Source organism: Nilaparvata lugens, chromosome 11 (genome assembly GCF_014356525.2).
Source record: "Nilaparvata lugens isolate BPH chromosome 11, ASM1435652v1, whole genome shotgun sequence".
NCBI classification, from domain to species: Eukaryota; Metazoa; Arthropoda; class Insecta; order Hemiptera; family Delphacidae; genus Nilaparvata; species Nilaparvata lugens.
Window position 1 is genome coordinate 36174021 of NC_052514.1, and position 20866 is coordinate 36194886.

At 31.6% G+C, this 20866-nt stretch overlaps 1 protein-coding gene across 17 annotated transcripts in view; it reads left to right on the forward strand.

The window, feature by feature from the left end:
• Positions 1-19651, forward strand: part of LOC111049206 — a 37105-nt gene extending 17454 nt beyond the window's left edge. For 3 of the 17 annotated variants that reach the window (XM_039438327.1, XM_039438334.1, XM_039438333.1), the window contains 4 exons: positions 2161-2361; positions 3813-4052; positions 8777-8921; positions 10808-11195. In XM_039438327.1, the coding sequence (XP_039294261.1) occupies positions 2161-2361; positions 3813-4052; positions 8777-8874 (539 nt within the window). In that variant the 3' untranslated portion in view covers positions 8875-8921; positions 10808-11195. Of the gene's footprint in view, positions 1-2160; positions 2362-3812; positions 5308-8776; positions 8922-10807; positions 11196-12864; positions 13350-19081 lie in introns of those variants that run through there. The other 14 variants (XM_039438332.1, XM_039438343.1, XM_039438339.1 and 11 more) reach the window with 7 other exon arrangements.
• The last annotated feature ends 1215 nt before the right edge of the window (positions 19652-20866 follow it).

Sequence of the window (20866 nt, forward strand, 5' to 3'; positions counted from 1 at the left end):
GCAGCTTCAATCAACAAGCCACCATTTTGTTCCAGTACACTCCTATTCTGATAATGCTTTCCCATTGGCTGATGTGAAAACGTCATAACGACGCCATTTTGTGGGCTGGATCCATTGCAGCCAATGAACAACGAGTACATAGTTGCAACAGCTTTAAATTTTGTTTTTATTGTTATATTAAATTTTTTTGAGTGGAATGAATTAGAATTTGAACTAGAAGATAAAGAATAGGATAAAGATAATTTCTTTGTGATGAGGTTTCATTTACTGAAAGGTAATGACATTTAAGCTGAGTGGTATGGTAAGTACATATTTTTATTACTTAAAATTCCTCATCAGGCTTTCACATTTTTGGAATTTATAAAGCTTTCTTGATCATCAAGTACTGATAAAAGCCTTATTCATAATTTATTGCTACAAATAAGAGCATACAGTGATTGATAAATTTCATCGCCTCATCAAAAATATTAAAAATGTGAATCATTTTAACAATAATTTAAAATAACTCTTAAAATGCATGGCCTTCAAATATCAATAAATCAAAAATCAATAATTCTAAAGTATTAGGACCGGTTTCCGAGCTCGGGATTTAGCTAAGATCTAGACTTTCAACAGCTGGAGTCAGAAAATTGACTAATATTGAAAAATATGATAACTTAATCTTTGTTCTCATTTCTATAATTGGAAACGCTTTTCCTTGACGAAATGAAACACTCCTAAATAATTCAAAACAGCTGAAACTTCACACTATTTTCTCTTTATTTTGGGTTCAATTTTCTAGTTTTTCAAAATTCAATTTAAACTAGGACTATGACTACGCCCCGTTTCGGAAAGCCAATTTTCTGACTCCAGCTGTTTAAAGTCTACAACTTAGCTAAATCCCGAGCTCGGAGACCGGCCATTAATGATACAGTAGTCATATTGAGGATCTTATCTGATAAGTCAATCATCTTCATTCCATTATCATGATATTCTAATTATGTAAAGTAATCAAATAAAACCTTTGAATCTACCTTTATCACCACCTTCTTCCTTCAGGTCAACGTTATAATGACAGTGAAGAGAGATAAGAGAAAAACGTAACCGATCTGTCTTGTTACTTCTACAGACGGAAGCTGATACAGGTTTATTGATGTAATATTAACTATTCATTCTCGTTTAATAATCAATTATATTGATGTAGGCTTACATGGATACTTATGATGTGAACACAGTTGCCAAGTTGATTGTTCTGGAAAAAAACTGTCAGGGCATAAAAGATAAGTTGAAGTTTTGTTCAGAGATGTTCAAAGATGATGTTTTATTTTATTTTTATCTTGTTCATAAATGTAAACTTTTAATAAATAAAGTGTTGATTACAAAAGCACAGTTACAACAATATTTTATTAGGCAAGAAATTATATTTTTCAATAATATTTCATAATGTATTTTCATAATTGAGATGAAATATATTGTTAATTAATCATTGATTTTACATTGTTCAAAGACGATCTGGCAACAGAGCAAAGCGAGAAAGAGATAGCGCTATTCGCTTTGTTGAATTATAGACAAGGATAGCAATACCATCGCTAATCAAATACTGCCATTATAACGTGGACCTCACTATATCTTTGCCACCCCACTATGTTTGAACTATAGAAGTAAACTCTTAAAAGTCATAAGTACCTACAAATTCGCATGTTTAATTTACTACCAGATAATGTTAAGCAGTTAACATTGAAAACGTTCGTATTTCTGTTAATAAACTGCTGAAGTCTGAAGCTTTCTATTCTATTAATGAGTACCTGGAATCATAGAGTAACAATTATAGCGTAAGTAGATATCCCATGGTATAGGGAGTTTATGTCGTAACTTTTACTGTTATCTCAAGCCGATTATTGTTGATTTTTACTGCTTTGTTGGGGTGAGAGTGTATGAACGGCACAATATGAGAGACTACCAGTGTCACAGCTTCACGGGAAAAAGCTATGTTTACTATCGGCTTGAGATAACAGTAAAAGTTACGACATAAGCTCCCTATACCATGGAATATCTACTTACGCTATTGTTTCTCTATGCTGGAATCTACTGCTAGAGCATTAAATCTTCTTTTTTGGGCCCTTAAGAACTATTCTATGAACTTATCCATGAAAATGAACCCAACTCTTTTTATGAAACTAGATCCGCTGAAAGCACTACGCGCCGAGGAAGCTCACGACGCCCGTCTGGCCTCCATTGAGTCGCTGTTCCCCGTGCAGTACAGGCATCCGTGGATGTACAAACCCCGCCAGCCACAGCCCAAGACAAAGATCACACCTCCTGAGTACCAGCCACCCAGGAAGTCGCCCAGCGAGACTGTCGGACAGTACTTCAACTATGCAGGTCAGTCAAAACATTATCAGCAAAATATGCAATAAATACCACTTGATATTCTTCTTCTTGTTCGTGTTGTTTCTCCTCTTTCTTTTTCTTCTTCTTCTTTTACTCTTCTTTTTATTATTTTCTTTTTTCCTTCTTCTTCGCCCTCAGAATTGTCGACAACTTGAAACCTTATGAATCATGTAAAAACTCTTTCAGAAGACTTAGAATTCTAACAGTTCCTGCACTGTACTTCCTCGAAATTGCAACTATGGCAAAGAAAAACGAGAAGATATTGAGAGAGAGTCATATTTACATAGTTACAATACTAGAAACCAAATACAGTAGTTCTTCTTCAGTACCCGCAACACAGAACAGCAAGCTTAGATAAAGGGCCACATTATAGCGGACTAAGAGCATAATAAATATTATGACCTTTGACTATTCTGTCTATAGTCAAAGATATAGAGTAACTCTCTTCCTTCTGAAATAGAATGTATTGAAAGCTCAGAAAAGTTTAAGAATGCAATAAAAGCTTAATAAATTGATCGATGCATCTCCGTACACTTTAGAGGAAAGCTTCAACTGTTGGCGCGTGTAGCGTGTAGGCATTTTTTTTGTTTTTGCAAGTATATTTTTCCCCCACCTACTGTCTAAAGTACTAACTTTACTCCCTGGAACATAATACTAAAGTGTCACTTTTTCGCTCTTGGTACTAAAAAACAGAAAAACTCCCTAGGGAGGAAAAGTAACTTGAAAAGTTTAGTAAAAACGTACATTTGAAATAGATTAGAAGGTCTAAGCTCAGATGAGGAAGCATATAGAGTAGTCATTAAATCAACTAAATTTAATACCTCAACCAGACATTTGATCAATATATGAAATTTATGTTTGTATGCTAAAATTATTACAAACTTCATATATCACTATACTAAAAGAATGTATGAAATTTTTTTATTCCATGTTATTCAAAATACCAGCCAACGAATATTCCTCATTAACTTATCAAATTTGAAACGGGAACTTCATCATAGCTGTAGTTGTGGCGGCCATTGTTGTTACAACTTTTGCCGACAATAGCACATAGCGCTGTCGGCGGAGAACTGTGATTAAAAACCAGCTGTTTCTGTTTACTTTTTAGATTATGTTGTAACACATAATTGGTCAAGTACGTTTTTAAAAATTATTTTATTTGCAGTTTCTCGTCCTTCTTCTTCTTCTCCTTCTTCTTCTCCTTCTTCTTCTCCTCTTTTCTTCTTCTCCTCCTTCTTTTCCTTCTCCTCCTCCTCCTCCTTCAACTCCTCCTTCCCCATCTTCTTCTCCTTCTTCACTTTCACCTTTTTCTTCTTCTTCTTTTTCTCCTTCATTTCTCCTTCTTTTCCTCCTCCTTCTCCTTCTATCTCTCTTCTTCTTCCTCTTTCCACTCTACAAATTATTCATCTTTATCTAATAATTTTTCTCCTCGTTTTGCACAGGTCAACCAATCTACTCGCGCGGCGGCTACACCCGGCGACCCCTCATCCAGATGCTGGAGCCCTCCCCCCTCATGCCCAAGTCAATGATCACCCGCGACCCGTGGTGGCACGAGTTCCCCGAACTGCGCCCCTTCAACCCTCTCACCAACTGGGCCAATGCGCCCTTCTACCTGAGGGACAGCTTCCTCAGCCCCGTCAAGCGCAACTACCTGTGGGCCGACCACCCTGTTAGGCCCTTCGGTAAGGACTACTATCACTTCTGGCATCTGCATCGTGATTGGCTGCTATAGTTTCCTATATTTGCAACCCAAAATCCCATACATAACCTCAAATATCCATCAAACTTCTCATACATTTCCTTGAAACACGTCAAATATACCAAAACCACCTTTACTTTCCATTGAAACTCATCAAAAATATCAATCATTGTCTTGATTCTGGCATCTCTATCGTGATTGGCTTCTATAGTTTCCTATATTTGCAACTCAAAACATCCCTTACATAACCTCAAATATCCATCAACCGTCCCATACATTTCCTTGAAACACGTCAAATATACCAAAACCACCTTTACTTTCCATTGAAACTCATCAAAAATATCAATCATTGTCTTGATTCTGGCATCTCTATCGTGATTGGCTTCTATAGTTTCCTATATTTGCAACCCAAAACATCCCTTACATCACCTCAGATATCCTGAGATTCAACACAATTCCCATACTTTTCCTTGAAAACCCATCCAAGATATCACACATTAGGTTGAAACATAACCTGGGATATCCAGAGATTTATCAAGCATTCTATAAATCTCCTTCAACATCATCAAACTGATCCTTACATCCCAAAAGTAAACTTAAATAAACACAACCAAGACATCAAACTCATGTAACATCCCAAACATCTCCTCGAACTGTTTCAAAACTGACCTTCATTTAGTAAACTACCTATGGAACTTTCATGTATCAAACAACATTCTTATGATCCTATGGACATCATATAAACATCACCTTGAACTGTTTCAAAACTGATCTTCAGCCATGAAACTTGTATCCATTAAAGAGCATTCTTGTGATCCTATAAACAATGCCCTGAATTGTTTTAAACCTATCCTTAAACTATGAAACATCCGATAAGACTTCCATCCATCAAACATCAATAGTCTATCAAAACTCTTTCTTATGAAGATCCTTTAAACATCCATCGAACATTCAATGGTTATTTTAAACATCCTTCATAAACAAAACCTAAACCAGCATCAAACTTTGAATAAAACCTCGCCTAATGTTTCATCTCATTTACACCGCCGCATTGCTTATCTACGCTCGCATTATCTCTGAGCCTCTCTCACTTTGCTGATATTCTTCATGCATAGCTTAGCCTTCTGTATTCACAATATGTTGTATTTATTCAAATACTATGTACTATATCCACATTATACTGTATTATTTATTGAACAATTGTGTACTGAAATACAAGGAGGAAAATCTAAGTGATTTAGAAAGACTGGCTTTGAGATTGCGATATATTAGACAAAAGATCTCGTTCATAAATCATCAATAATTTATTTTTTCCCATCCTACAGACTATTCACTCATTCGATCGAAATAAATTTATTAATATTTATTTATTTATTGTTATTAAATATACTCATTATTATAAAATTTTGTCTTCTTGTGTCTTCATTTCTCTCTTTTACTTTTCATCTCGGTAGAATAGTTCGATGAATTGAGTCGATGAATCAAACTGTGTTTAATGAATGGAATTTATGATTCAAAGAAAATGTCCTTGACTCAACAAGCTCTTCAATGGCTAATAAAGAGTACTTCTATGATAGTAAGGACTGGAAATTTTATTTCATTCCACTGATTTTAAATTTTAAATCATTTCCACTGATTCCATAACATGAATCTCACTATGATTCCCACTAAATTTGAAAATCTACTTTTTGAAAATAATTGAGGACTGAAAATTTTGTGAGATGAACCTATTTCGGACTATGTGTAACCTTATCTAAATTAGGGAGAGGAATAGCACAACGTTACCTTGTTTTACTCTCCCTATAATTTTGATGATGTACTTATTGTATTAATCAATAGAAAATGAAGATGATATTGAAGTGGAAAGCATACAATTTCATTTTCTAAGAGAAATTAAATATTTTCTACCATGAGTATGTATAATATTTTCTTAAATATATTGAAGCTGCATTATAATAATGACAATTGACATAATATAAACAATAGTAGATGTGTGAGCACACACGAAAGCATGCTCCTGTAAAATATTAATTTTGAATTTTTATTTAATTAAAGTGGATGTTTGACAACGTTCTAAGTCTATTCAATAATAGTAGAATGATTTAGAAACATCTTCAATTACCTATCTTTATTAAATATCGTGATTTCTTTCTCTCAACTTTCTATGAGGTACCTATTAATTTGCAATCACAGCAATAATTATATGATTATTGGATAATGATGATTTAATTGAGCAGCTTACTCTTTGTGTTATTCCTATGACATTTGAAGGAGCTGTGAAATCATAAACTGTTATCTAATATCGTAATTCCATATTCTTCATATTTCAATTACATAATTATTTGTGAGAAATCCATTATTTGAAGATTCTATGATGACTTTCCGCATATGATTTTCATCAACGCAAATGAGGAGAACTTAGTTTCTTCTAAAGAGCATCTTCAGATCATCTTCCATCAAGACAACAGAAATCATCTTCATCATCATCATCTCATTAAGCCGCCGAATCTACCTTCAACTTCAAGCATGTTTCATACTATTGAGTTGATGGATAACTATTTAAAGAATTGCATTTTGTTGCATCTTGGAGGAACTGCATATTTTACTGTTGAATGCAACTATATCATACATATTTTATGTGTTACAGGAGACAGCATTTGGAACTGATATTGTTTATTGGATTGATGTTGTGATGTAATTTTGTGGATGCATGGATGTTTGAAGAATTTCTACTACAAATGCAATTTTTTGCAAGTGAAAATGCAAATTTTTACTAGACTAAAAAAACCGGTTCAATTATTAATTTCAATCATCATTGGGAGGCGAATATGAGTTTAACGAGATTTCTACCATTTGTCTTCTACTAAATTTTCAAACACGTAGCTTCATCTAAAAAAAGTGTGTTTATACATATTCAAAATTGAATCAAGTTTACGAGCATTGACTTATTAACAAAGCTTTTATAACATGGAAAGGCTAGTGGAGAAAAATTTCGCTTTCCTCCTCCCTGATATTAGCTTGACTAATATATTGATTGAAGCAGTAAGGCCCCGCACAGACACATCGATTTTTGTTTGTACGGCATTTTGCCGTCCTTATAAATTCTATTAGATTAAACAGATGATTTCAAACAGATGATGTTTGTCAAGCTCCGTTTAATCTTATAGATTTATATAGTCAACATTCAGCAGCAACAGTTATCAACCACCTGTGGATTAGAGATTTTGCAAACAAATAAAAATATTTTTGACTAACTGGCAATCAAATCAAATTTATTCTCCATCTTCACACAATATACATGATGTAATATAATGAAAATTAATATTAAATATTTAGTGATAGTGGAATCAACGCTTTAAAATTGTTTCTGCAACCAGAATTATTGGTAACCTCATAATAAGGACCGGACTTATTATTATTTATTGCGTTAGCACAAACTTATTTTAACGGACTTACTGGTAAAGCTTGCTCTTATTGGTCTTTCTAAGCCTGTTGTTTCTTTTCTAATCATTCATTATGAGTTAAGAATGATACTGTATCTATAAATGTATGAATATATGAATAAACATGATCACAGAGTTATTACTGCACCAATCAGAGAGAAGCTTTCATGATCTGTTTGAAAATCAACTCTCATCAGCACACGAAGTTTTCTTTCATTTTTTCATAGGCTCATTCTCATTTCGTTATCTCTATTGTATTGAACAGTCATTCTATTACATATTACTGAGATCCAAACAATAAGTTTATTAGTTGAGAATATATAACCCTACAATACATCATTTTTGAGCCGTTTCAAAAGTGTGAGCAGTGTCAGCACAAATTAAGCTTGGTTTACCAACCTTAGATTATTTCCTAAACTAAAGAACATATGCATGACAAAACACATATTTAATGAACTTAAAAATGTTAAATGTCGAAGAAAAAGTCAGCTAGTTTGGCTCATCAGTTTCGTATATTTTATTTGAGATTAAACTTTTCAAATAACCCCAACCAAGTTCCATGTTATGCTGTTTAGATAGAGTTCAACAGGTTCCCAAATAGAATGTTTTTCTATTTCTTTCGAGATGAGCTTACTACTTTATCTTTAAGATTTAAAGACTAGTTGAATCTTTTTTCTAGAATTTAAAAACTATCCAATTAGTTGGGAACTTTTCAAATAACTCCAACCAAGTTCCATATTGTTATACTGTTATAGAATTCAACAAGTTCTCAAATAGAAGGCTTTTCTATTTCTTTTGAGATAAGCTTACTACTTTATCTTTAAGATTTACGGACTAGTTGAATCTCTTTTTAAGATTGTAACTAGAATTTAAAAACTATCCAATTAGTTAAAAGTTGGAAACTATTTGAATATAAATCCATCTTGACATTGCATGAATCATAGCACAATATATTCCCGATTAGGCTGAGATGAAACTTACTCCAACTCCATGAAGGTTTTATGAGTCAATTTATTTACAAAATTTCTCAGTATGAATCTACTATGAAGAAGTTTGTATTTTTAAGTGAAGTTTTGTAATGATAAAACTTTCGAGTATCATTTACTACAGAAACAATAATGATTATACATGTACCAAATATTGGGTAATCAAATATTGGGCTTCTAGCTCAGGACAGGTTTCAAGTACTGTACAAAAATGAAAGTAATTTTTTGAAAAATGTTGATGATTTTGGTGAAATAGCTGATAGGGACTTATGTTGTAGGAGCGAGCACTTCCACTTGCGAAGCAGTAAGTCCCCCGTTCTTCCCAAGCGTGCTGGATGATCAGCTGGAGATCAAAGCCACTAAGACCCCTGCTTGATTGCTCGAGCTTAGTGCTTAGCCAACAATCGAAGCTTCCGAAGCAAGGTGAAAACTGACAAGTTTGGTCTATCAGTTTCCGTTCACTCGACAATCATTCCATGAGAATCAATCAATCATGTAAATCATTCCATCAAAATCAATCGAATCAACAAAGAAAATCAATTTAATTAATCATTCCATCAAAATCAATTGAATCGGTTTGGTCTAGTGGTAAGGAACGTTGCAAAATTAGCGCCGCGTGGTTCGTGGGTTCGAATCCCGCCGATGACATGGATGTTTCATCATCTCATCAATATTTACCAACGGAATTCTCAATACCCGCACACACGGGCATCATCAGCAATAAAAAATATATATTTATATAGAAATAATTCCCAGTGGTCAATAGTCACTGACGTCATTTATGTATTCCCATCCTCCTGTACGCTTACCGTCAAATATATATTTTGCAATTTAGTTGAGGAACTCAATCAAGAAATAAAAACATGAGTTACATGTTAGTTTAAGTTGCAGTATAAGTCTGAGTTCAAGATATAGTTTAACTATTACTATCGTATCTCATAAACTTTTAAGTGAAAAAACACTCACATTCTTTGAAGTGGCGACGTCCGTTTCGTACTGGTATTGCACATTTTCAAGCCAAACAGAAACTAACTTAAAGTATTTAAGGTTATGAGGGTGAAATTTGGTCAGCTAAACAGAAATACTTTAGTTTCTGTCTGGCTTAAAAATGTGCAATACCAGCACGAAACGGACGTCACCAGATCAAAGAGTGTGAGTGTGTTTTTTCACTTTAAAGTTTATGAAATACGATAGTAATAATAATAGTAGAAACAAGATGGATAACTAACAACGAATATAGTTTAAGTTGCAGTATAAGATATAGAAGTTTGTTCACGACTATTTCCATTTGGGGACTGCTGTAATCTGAGCAAGTTTCTGTGGTACTTTTCTGAAAGTTGTATAATTCTGTAGTATGATTGAATAAATAGATAAATAAGTTTCCAGAAATTCAGTACGGTATATACTTTCCATATCCTACATACTTTATTAAAATCATAGATAATCAAACTTTTTTTACTACATAAATATGGCATCAATCATAAAAATACATTACTCATCCATCATAAAATTGCATCTCCTGCATCTACAATATGAGAATAATGCATGATATGAAAATTCATTCGTTTATGTACATAGAATGTATAATACTAGAATGATAGTAAGCATGATAATATAATCATGAAGCATATTATCAAAATTGTGTATTATATCACTTCAAACAATATAGTTCAAATTAAATTTTAACACAAATCACAACCCAAAAATCAATATATTGATATTGTAAATAACTCACGAAGTATTATAAGGCATGTTTTCTATGTTTCCATGTTATACAACTCATATAATATACAATTGAAAATTTGATAAAAATTTATTTCAAAAATATCTATCGTCGTATTGAACCAGTTATATGTTAGTGATGATGCATATGAAATAAAAATAGTAGCATATATTGAACTATTTACAAATATATCATGCTACGATGTTGAGAGTTAGATGGAATACTAGATGGTGAAATATTTTCTTGAAGATAATGTGTAACAAAACACTTGGAATTCTAATGAATGATCTCAAATTGAATACGTGGTAAAATCACATTATTATCATTTTATACAGATTAAATATGGATTTGAAGTTACACTCATATGAGTATTTAGACTGCAACATGTGTGTTAAACAATTAAAATTCCAATGAATAATCACAAATTAAATACATAGAAAAAAATCACTTCACTTTATTATTTTATGCAGATTAAATATGGATTTAAAGTTACACTCACATGAGAAATTAGACTGCAAAATGAAAATGAGAGACTTCAAAAATCATGCAAATTGCATTTTTCAATATATCTTTTTTTTCATTTTAGGACTTAAACCAAAAATGATCAGCGACGCCTTTAGAAACTACCGCTACTAATGACGTCCATCAAAATTGAAGGAAGGACACAAAAAGAAAGTCCAACCGCAAATGCAACAAAAACAGGAGAGAATGTATAAAACATAGCCTAACTCAAAATTGACAAATAATTTCCACAATGTCTCATACATTCTAATATCTCTCATGAATATTTGTGCATCAGGAGATTTGAAATTAAAATTCCATTCAGGATAAACAGTGTTAGCTGAATGCTTGATAAGAGAAATCACAAAAATAATATTTATTATTGCGTTGATGGTTATCCATCTTGTTTTCACTGGAATTAACAGAGGATAGCAGGAATAGTGTATTATATCGATTAAATTATAGGTAGTTCATCGGGTTTGTTTCAATTATGATTCCAATTGACTCTTTTTCATAATCATTTGTAAAATATTGTCAATAATTATATAAAGTTATCAGATTCAAGTTAAACTCACTACCATTCTCCACGTCTTCATTAGTTCTAGTTTCAAACTTCTCCAGAAACTACTGTACTATTATTGATCCTTCCTTCCAATTCATAAGCTACTATAGCTACTAGAAATCAAAATAAGTTCAAGCAACAACAAATAAAGAAAAGAGATTGATAGCTCAAATTGGTGCAGTAATAAACTCATTATTAATTAATACAATTAACTACATAGAAGTTTCCAACCACTATTTATTTCAAATTAATCCATATTACCATAGAGAAACAATAGTGTAAGTAGATATCGCATGGTATAGGGCGTTTATGTCGCAACTTTTACTGTCATCTTGAGCCGATTACTGTCGATTATTGTCGATTTTTAATGTTTTGTTGGGGTGAGAGTGTATAGGTGCGTACAGATATACGCGCCGCGAACATGAGCAATTCACTTTTAATCAGCTGACTATATCTGTATTTTTACAGAAACGGTAAGATACAGATATAAAAAGCTTGGCATCAGCTGGTTAAAAGTGAATTGCTCATGTTCGCGGCTCGTGAATCTGTACGCACCTTTAGAACGGCACAGTATGAGAGACTACCAGTGTCACACAGCTTCACGGGAAATAATTAAATGAACTAGCGGCTTGAGATAACAGTAAAAGTTGCGACATAAACGCCCCATACCATGGGATATCTACTTATTATGCTATTGTTTCTCTATGATATTACCCAACTGTAGATTATTGTGACATGTGGCACTTTTAGATTATTTTAAATAAAAAGTGGTTGACAACTTCAGATTTTTTCAATTTTGAAAGTTGAATGAAAACTTCAGTGAATTTTTAAAAACTACCTACACTATTCATTTTTTCTAGTTCCAAAATGCTCCAAGAGTCACTTATTGTAAGTTCCTTTCAATACTTTGTTACTAGTAATTACTAGTAACACAGTGTCAGAACTTCAACAAAGTTATTATATAGTGTTTCGTCATGGAAAGCAACTTCAATTCCTTTCAATACACCTAGACAGTGAAAAAAACTAGGTATAGGAAAGCAAACAGTGAAATTCCATCTCGTATGTTTCGTCCAATACACCTCAGCAGTAAAACAAACTATAGGGAAACAAACAGTGAAATATCATCTCCATTCTCCAAACACGTCTTACAAGTTCAATTTTTCGATTGACAACCAGTCGCTTCTCAAGTTATCTCATCACCCTGATTGTCAATTAAGACTGGATCTCTGATTAAACATTTCAAGTTTTTATCTTTTCATCTTGTTTTTGTATTGGTTAATGTGTATTTTCAACTCATAAATGAATGTAAGACAGCAATAAAGAATAAATTAATAAATAAATGAATGAAAAAAGCTTACAATTGATCGAAGATTTAACTAGGTTTAACTTTTGATTGGCAATTAGTCGCTTCTCCAGTTTTTTTAACTGCAGCTTACTCTTTGACACAGCTTAACATGCAGTAGGCTATAACACTTTTTTGAATACTTGCAATTTTTAATTCATTTTAATTATGTGCTTCTAGAAAAAACACAAGTTGAGCACATAAATTTTACCTCTAGTTTCAAACTTATGTGTTCCAGCTGCCAATCCTTTCTGGTGGTTGCGTTAAACGAAGACTTAAATCTCTCATTCAGGGAAATTTCTGAAAAACGGAAATTTTCCTCAACTCAGGGGGAATTTCTCTTCATAGAAATTTCCCTCACTGACAGTGCTGTTGCCCCCTCGGTTTCTGCATTCTACAGCTACAAGAATCATCATCATCATCATCGTCATCATCATCTTCACAACAATCATCAATTATTTATTGTATCTACTTATTTTTATAAAAATATAAGTTGAACACATCACACAACACGTTATTCACACAAAACAATCACACAAATAATCATCAACAATCATCAATTATTTATTGTATCTATTTATTTTTATATAAATATAAGTTGAACACACACAAAACTTTCATCACACAAACACAAAACAATCACACAAATAATCGGAAAATTTATTGTACATTGAACTGAAATTTGGATGTATAATTTACAATAAACGAAATTCATGTACAGTATTATTTGTTCAAAGATTTGAGATCCTTTCACGACACCTTGTATCCTCGAAAGTTCAGTAATAAACGACAAGCTAGTCGAATAATGATACAAAATAATAAGTATAATGATACTAAAATACTATATTAGAAAATAAGGAATAGAACAGGAGGAATCATAATTTATGAGAGTCAATTGAAAGTTGGATTGATTATTGATTCTCAAATCTTGAAATAGTAGTCTGGATTTTATTCAAATTGAAAACACTCTGATACTACCTATACATTTATTGAAATTGAAATTGAAATTTATTCACAACACTGACATGTTTAACAAATATTTTTATAATGCTATTATTATTTATAGAAACAGTATCATGATGGAAAAAATTAGACATGACATTAATACAGGCCTGTATTAATTTTTCATTGATGGAAAAATTCCACAAAATCAATTCTCATTCAACAAAGTTTATCTATTAAAATCTCAACAATTTACAAATCGAATAAAAAAGATTAAGAAATTGTTAATAAACAACAGATTTATTGATACTTAGAAAGACCGGTTTCGGTTATTACACCATTGATTGACCGAAACAGGTCTTTCCAAGTATCAATAAATATGTGGTTTTTTGACAATTTCTAAGTATTTTTCATTCAATATATCTAATATAATATATAACCACAATATCGACTTCTCAACTAGGTAGGCCCTACACAAAAAGGAAAAAAATTACAAATCAAGTGAGATTGCTTCTCTCTCTGGAAACAGAACCAAGAGAAATACGGTACATACAGAGATAAATACGAGAATATGGAGAGAGCATATTAAAAATATTATCAAATAAATAAAAAACAGGGCTTGAAAAACAGAAATGTTCATCATGTGTATGATAAGTTATATTCAATCTAATATAATCTATAAGGACGGAGAAATAAACATTTTGTTAATAACTTTGGTGTAAAAACAGCTTTATACTACTTATACATTTATTAGACATTAATACACGACTGTATTAATTTTTCAATTATGGAAAAATTTCACAATATCAATTCTTATTCAACAAATTTTATGCATTAAAATCTCAACAATATTTACAAATCAAGTGGGAATGCTTCTCTCCCTGGAAATAGAACCAATAGAAATAGGGTACATACAGAGATAAATACGAGAATATGGAAAGAACAGATTAAGTATATTATTAAATCAATAAAAAAATAGGGCTTAAAAAACAGAAAATTGTCGATGCCAAATATGTTATTCACTTTGTTCACACAAAATTATGCATGGAAATTATCTAAGGAGACTGATTTATGATAATTTCAGAGACATTCATTCATTGAACGATTATCATGTCATGATATTTAAGCATGCGATTTATTATTGGCAATGATATGAATGTATTTGATAGATTTATAAGAACTTCAAAGTTATGAAGTATTCTTGTTGAAATTCTATGCATGATTCAACTCAATTCATTTGAAATCGCATGAATACAAGTGTGACTATTTGGGAATGCAGTTATTTATCTTGATGGAAAAATAAAATTTCTTTATAGGTAATTTGTTAGTTCTGATAGATGAACGAACACTCTATAGTTGAAATGCATGGGAGAGTTAGATATAGGTAAGATTCAAATCGCATGGACAGATTGCATCAAAAACCTTGTTGAAAATTGCATGAGTAAGCAAGTTAAATAATATACTATATTTGATGATAGTGTTTCAAATATGAGATAGGCTATTATAGATACGGAATATATTAGCTATAAACTTGAGTGTTAATAGGAAATGACATTGGGTAATACGGCAAGGCAGAACATCCGAAAGGATCTCTGCCAATAAAAGTTATATGAATAAATAAATAATGATTAGCTAATAAGCAAATATGAAATAAGCTGAAAGTCCTATTCCTGAGCGACGATTCAACGAATCTGTTGTCTATTACTTAATATTATTGAGGTCTTATAAGTTGACTACCGTATAGAAGATATGATAGCTGCTGTTATTACAGGATTACAGCGTGGCTACAACAGTCGTTGCTTAAGAAATGGACCTCAATCTGATCAGTTTATCATAGAATTGAATTCATCAAGTAGGCTACAAGTGCCATAGATTCATTACAGTTTGTTTCTAATTACAAGATTGATGCTACAATGATGATTGTCTCTTTTCTGTCTAGGGCTACTTATATTGTAATATAAATAGAAATACAAATCTCAGAACCCTTTTTGAATTATTTTATCACAACATCTCTCGGTCATTCATGCCATTTTCAAGTGATTACTGGCATGAATGTCCGAAAGATGTTGTGATAAGATAATTCAAAAAGGGTACTGTGTATTTCTAGTTATATTTATATTACAATGATGAGATAAAACACTTATTGACACGGGCTACTTTTAAATTAATAAAACAAAATAATTCTTATAGCACCCTTCATTAAAAAAAAACTTTAAAATAGTTTAACAATTAAATTACCGATATATTACACCATCTTTACGCAAGGAAGATGGTGTAATATATAACCGAAACTAGTTGTTCAACTATTTTAAAGTTTTTTTTTAAATAAAGGGTGCTATAAGATTTATTTTGTTGTATTACAATTATGATATATGCCAAAATAGTTTATGTGATAAAAAAACTCTCATTCAATGTTATAAACTTGGAAATGTTTAAGAATATCATAAAACATTTTTTTGTGTCAATTTTTCCATTGGCATAAAAGTTTCTGATTGTCATACAAATCATATAAGAGTAATCTATAGCTGATACAATAATTAATTGTCTTAGAAGCTGGCGGAAATTCAAAAAGAGCTGTGCATCGCAAATTTACAATGCTCATTCAATGATAATTAATCGTCTTAGAAGCTGGAAGTAATTCAACAGAACTGTGCAACGGAAATTTTTTCAAATAAGTTTTGTGGGAATAAAAATTGATAAAAGTAGCCTCAAGTCAACAATCTGAGTTTGAAGTCAAATAGGGCAATGGTAAAATTGGTACCTATTTACCATACAGAAACAATAGCGTAAGTAGATATCCCATGGTATAGGGAATTTATGTCGCAACTTTTACTGTTATCTCAAGCCGATTACTGTCGATTATTGTCAATATTCACTGTTTTGTTGGAGTGATAGTGTATGAACGGCACAATTTGAGAGACTACCAGCGTCACACAGCTGCATAGGAAAGAACTATGTGAACTATCGGCTTGGGATAACAGTAAAAGTTGTGACATAAACGCCCTATACCATATGGGATATTTACTTATGCTATCGTTTCTCTATGTTATTACCATTATTGATTACCGGTAAGGCATATAGGTGATCCAGTGAGTTGATTGGAGTAGATTTATTATCCACACAGAGAGGAGAGACTGATACAAACTACAATTTATATGAGAGAGAGAAAATTAGAGCAACAAGCCTATTTATACTCAAATTAATAAAACTTTTGAATTAGAATAGCAGTAGAGAAAAGCAACTATGGCTTCTTCAGCCATTCAAATACTTAATTTTTGAGAAAATTACTCAATTTCCGAATAAATTACTCAGTTTTTGACGAAATTAATCAATTTTGAGAAAATAGCTCTAGTTTTGAAGAAATTACTCAATTTTTTAGTAAATTTACCGTACTCAATTAATTCAAGTATTTTGTGCCTTTCCTAATGTCAAGTATTCTGTACACAATGTGATAAATAAATAAATAAATGAATGGTATGATATCAAGATGTAATCAAGATGATATGTCATGTATCTCATATGAAAATATAACAGGTGAGTCTATTTTAATGATAATATATTGTAATTATCTTCCTGTGACGGCTATCACAGTGAAAATATCAAATCTTTTCTCTGTACGACTATAGAATTCTGCATTAACAAACTGCAAATGTGTGAGCACTCTTATTAAATTAATTCAGAAATTTAAATAAAAATTAATAAAACTGAAAAACTAAAAATAAACTTATATACTAACTGCTATCTTTCTGCAAAGAACAGGGATTCATTGAAAAATAGGGATACATTTAAAAAAGTTATTGAAAAGATATCTAGAAGCAGAATTGATAGGTAGTTCGTTTTCGAACTATTAACGACGATACTATACAGTGTATAAATGTTCCGAAAATTGTACGTTCCTCTGAATAAACCCAAGCAGTAGAACAAACTAGAGAAAACAAGCAGTAGAACATAATTTTCAATCTCTAATCAAGTCTTAGAAGTGATCGTAGGTTACTGTTAATGCAGTCTAATTTTTTAATAATTATTATTAAAAATAATACTCACGCTTTCTGATTTCTAAATCTATTTTAAATACTCTAATTCTAATAGATGTATTACTGTAGATGAAATACATGAGTAGGTATTAACAGTTTTGAATTATTTGAGCTTGATTGATAAATATTTCAAAATCCCACAATATAGGGAAATTGACCTTACGTACTAACCCTGAAAAATTATCACATAGGTTACCGTATTATCTACTTCTGGTACAAATAAGCCCCCTGTAGACAGAGACAAGACTGACGTTCACTATAGTAGCTGCCAGTAGTGTCAAAACGTCACCACACAGGGAAATTATTAGCAGTGTGTAAACAGCCCGCTTCTCACAGGGAAAATGAACAGAGTTTCAGTAGCCGCCACTACTTGCCTGGTCTAGTGGAAGCCAGTATTGTCCCTGTGCGCAGGGGACTTGAAGGTGACTTTTCCTGTACTGTATTACTAGACTTCTAAATACTCATGAAATATGGGCTCCATCAGGACCTCATATATACATATAAATACAGGAGGTAGCCTATATAGAAAGTCCTTGCTCCATACATTTTTGTAATCTTCTAATAAGAATGTGGATAAATGCTAGATGCAATTAGGCTATAATCATCGTAAGCCCAGTTTCTAAGACACTTATTAATTCTAATGAACAATAGAACCTCTAGATTAAATTAGGCTATCTATTATATTTAATAAGTATCTATTAGAAACCGGGTCATATTCTCAACTTATTTAGAAAATAATGTCTGAATTATCTTACACTACAACTAACTAAAAGAGTCCCCATCAAGCTATCTTTTGAATTCTATCAAAAATATTATCTACTTATTTATTTATTCACTCTTCCTTACTGATTAAGCTCTTCCACACTCTCAACAAGTGCGTGCAAATGAAGACGAGCGCGAGAGTGTGGATGCCTTCTATGTCAGTGCTCGCCTTCATTTGTCTGCTCCGATTTTTGTCGAGCGAAGGCGAGTGGCCAGCCGAGCATCCACAAATGCTCACATTGCAGTGTGCATAGCAAAATCAACGTGGCCAAGCTTACCAGCGACTTGGCGAGAGAGTGGGCTATGCATGAGAATAAAATAAGAGAAATCATGAGTTTGCCCTAAATATCTTCACTTCCTGAATTCAATAAAATTTAATAGAATAAGACAATTGTGTCTCTTTTCTGTTTAGGGCTACCGTACTAGTAATATAAATAGAAATACAAATATTGCATTTTTTCAAAGTGTCTCTTTGTTCCAAAGTGTCTCAAATCTTGTCTCTTTTCAAGTACAGTATTGAAAATGGCATATGAATGTCCGAAACATGTTGTGATAAAATAGTTCAAAAAGGGTACTGAGATTTGAATTTCTATTTATAAGACAATGTTCTTATTTATAACCAGTACTTAAAAATTATTTGATAATTAATTACTCTTTGCATCCTAATTTATATGTGCATTTTCTGATTTGTTTTAATCATTTTATTTTGGTTTACAGATACCATCAAGAAGTGTGAATGATGAAAAGGATTTTCAATTCAAATAAAATTCATACTAAATTCAAATTCAAACTGATAGGAAGACTCTCTTCTTCAATGAGATGTTCCAAACTGTATAAAATTTCAAATAAACCGCATCTAACATTTGAATAGTACGAGAGATTAATTACCAAAGAAGTGTACTGCATTTAATGAGACTATTAATTACACTATTACATATATTATTATGTATACATGGTTTAAAAGTTTAGTTGAAGATTAATCAGATTGGAAATTACATATTTAAATGTTCTTAATGAAAATTAACTCATCAAATCTCATCTTGAGAGTTTCAAGATGAAATTTTAATGAATATTGTAATAGACTTCTAGTGATAGAATGGCATAAAACACGAATCAGGAATTCATTCTTTCATGTCAATTTATAGGAAGTCTATTATTATAATTATCATTCCAAAACGGATTGAAATGACAAATTAAAAATTAATCGGCTGTACATTACATTTCAATTCCATGACCTCTAAAATGTACTGTAAAAATAGTGTATCAATAAATATTTTTGTTGATAAATCCAATTTTCTATTTGATAACCCGTTCCTTATTTTAGATACCTACCTTTAGTTTTGAGTTGAAAATATGTTGATCATTTTGTTACTGATGTCAATAAAATCTATCTATAATTGATTATTATTATTAAACGAAAATCCAATCATTTTTGAATAGTAGCACTCATCGAAATTCCATCTAGCTGTTTACCCTGATGTCAATATTTGCAGTAGCAGAAGTCTTCGGGGTGAATTACAGCATTCAATTTGGATTTTCGTTTAATAATAATTAATTCATTAGCATTTGAATAATTGCAATATCTCAGTAATTTTCATCTGTATCTATTATTGCAATTTGATAGAATATTTCTCTTTATTAGGATACATTTCAATCCTACAATACAGGATATTGGTTAGCATATGAATGGGCAATGAAAAGCCTATTCCACAGAATATAAATTTTACATGATTGTATACAGATAGGTGCAGCAAATCAATGAAATCCAAAGACCACTTACTAAAAATCAGATTTTATTATGTTCGTCAACTTACTATTCATTTCATTACAATTATGTTCATTATTTATATCAATTTACTTACTTACTGCCATGGCCATGCATATCTACTAATAACAACTAATAAACAAAATAAAAACTTCCAAATGAGATCAGTCTATACAAGTTAATGAATAATAAATAAAATACAAAACACATAGTGTGTACTCAAATTTATAATTACTAGGGAAGTAACAACAGGATAAAAAATTGTTTTATCTATTATTGATTATTATTATTAAACGAAAATCCAATCATTTTTGAATAGTAGCACTCATCGAAATTCCATCTAGCTGTTTACCCTGTTGTCAATATTTGCAGTAGCAGAAGTCTTCGGGGTGAATTACAGCATTTAATTTGGATTTTCGTTTAAGAATAATTAATTCATTAGCATTTGAATAATTGCAATATCTCAGTAATTTTCATCTGTATCTATTATTGCAATTTGATGGAATATTTCTCTTTATTAGGATACATTTCAATCCTACAATACAGGATATTGGTTAGCATATGAATGGGCAATGAAAAGCCTATTCCACAGAATATAAATTTTACATGATTGTATACAGATAGGTGCAAATCAATGAAATCCAAAGACCACTTACTAAAAATCAGATTTTATTATGTTCGTCAACTTACTATTCATTTCATTACAATTATGTTCATTATTTATATCAATTTACTTA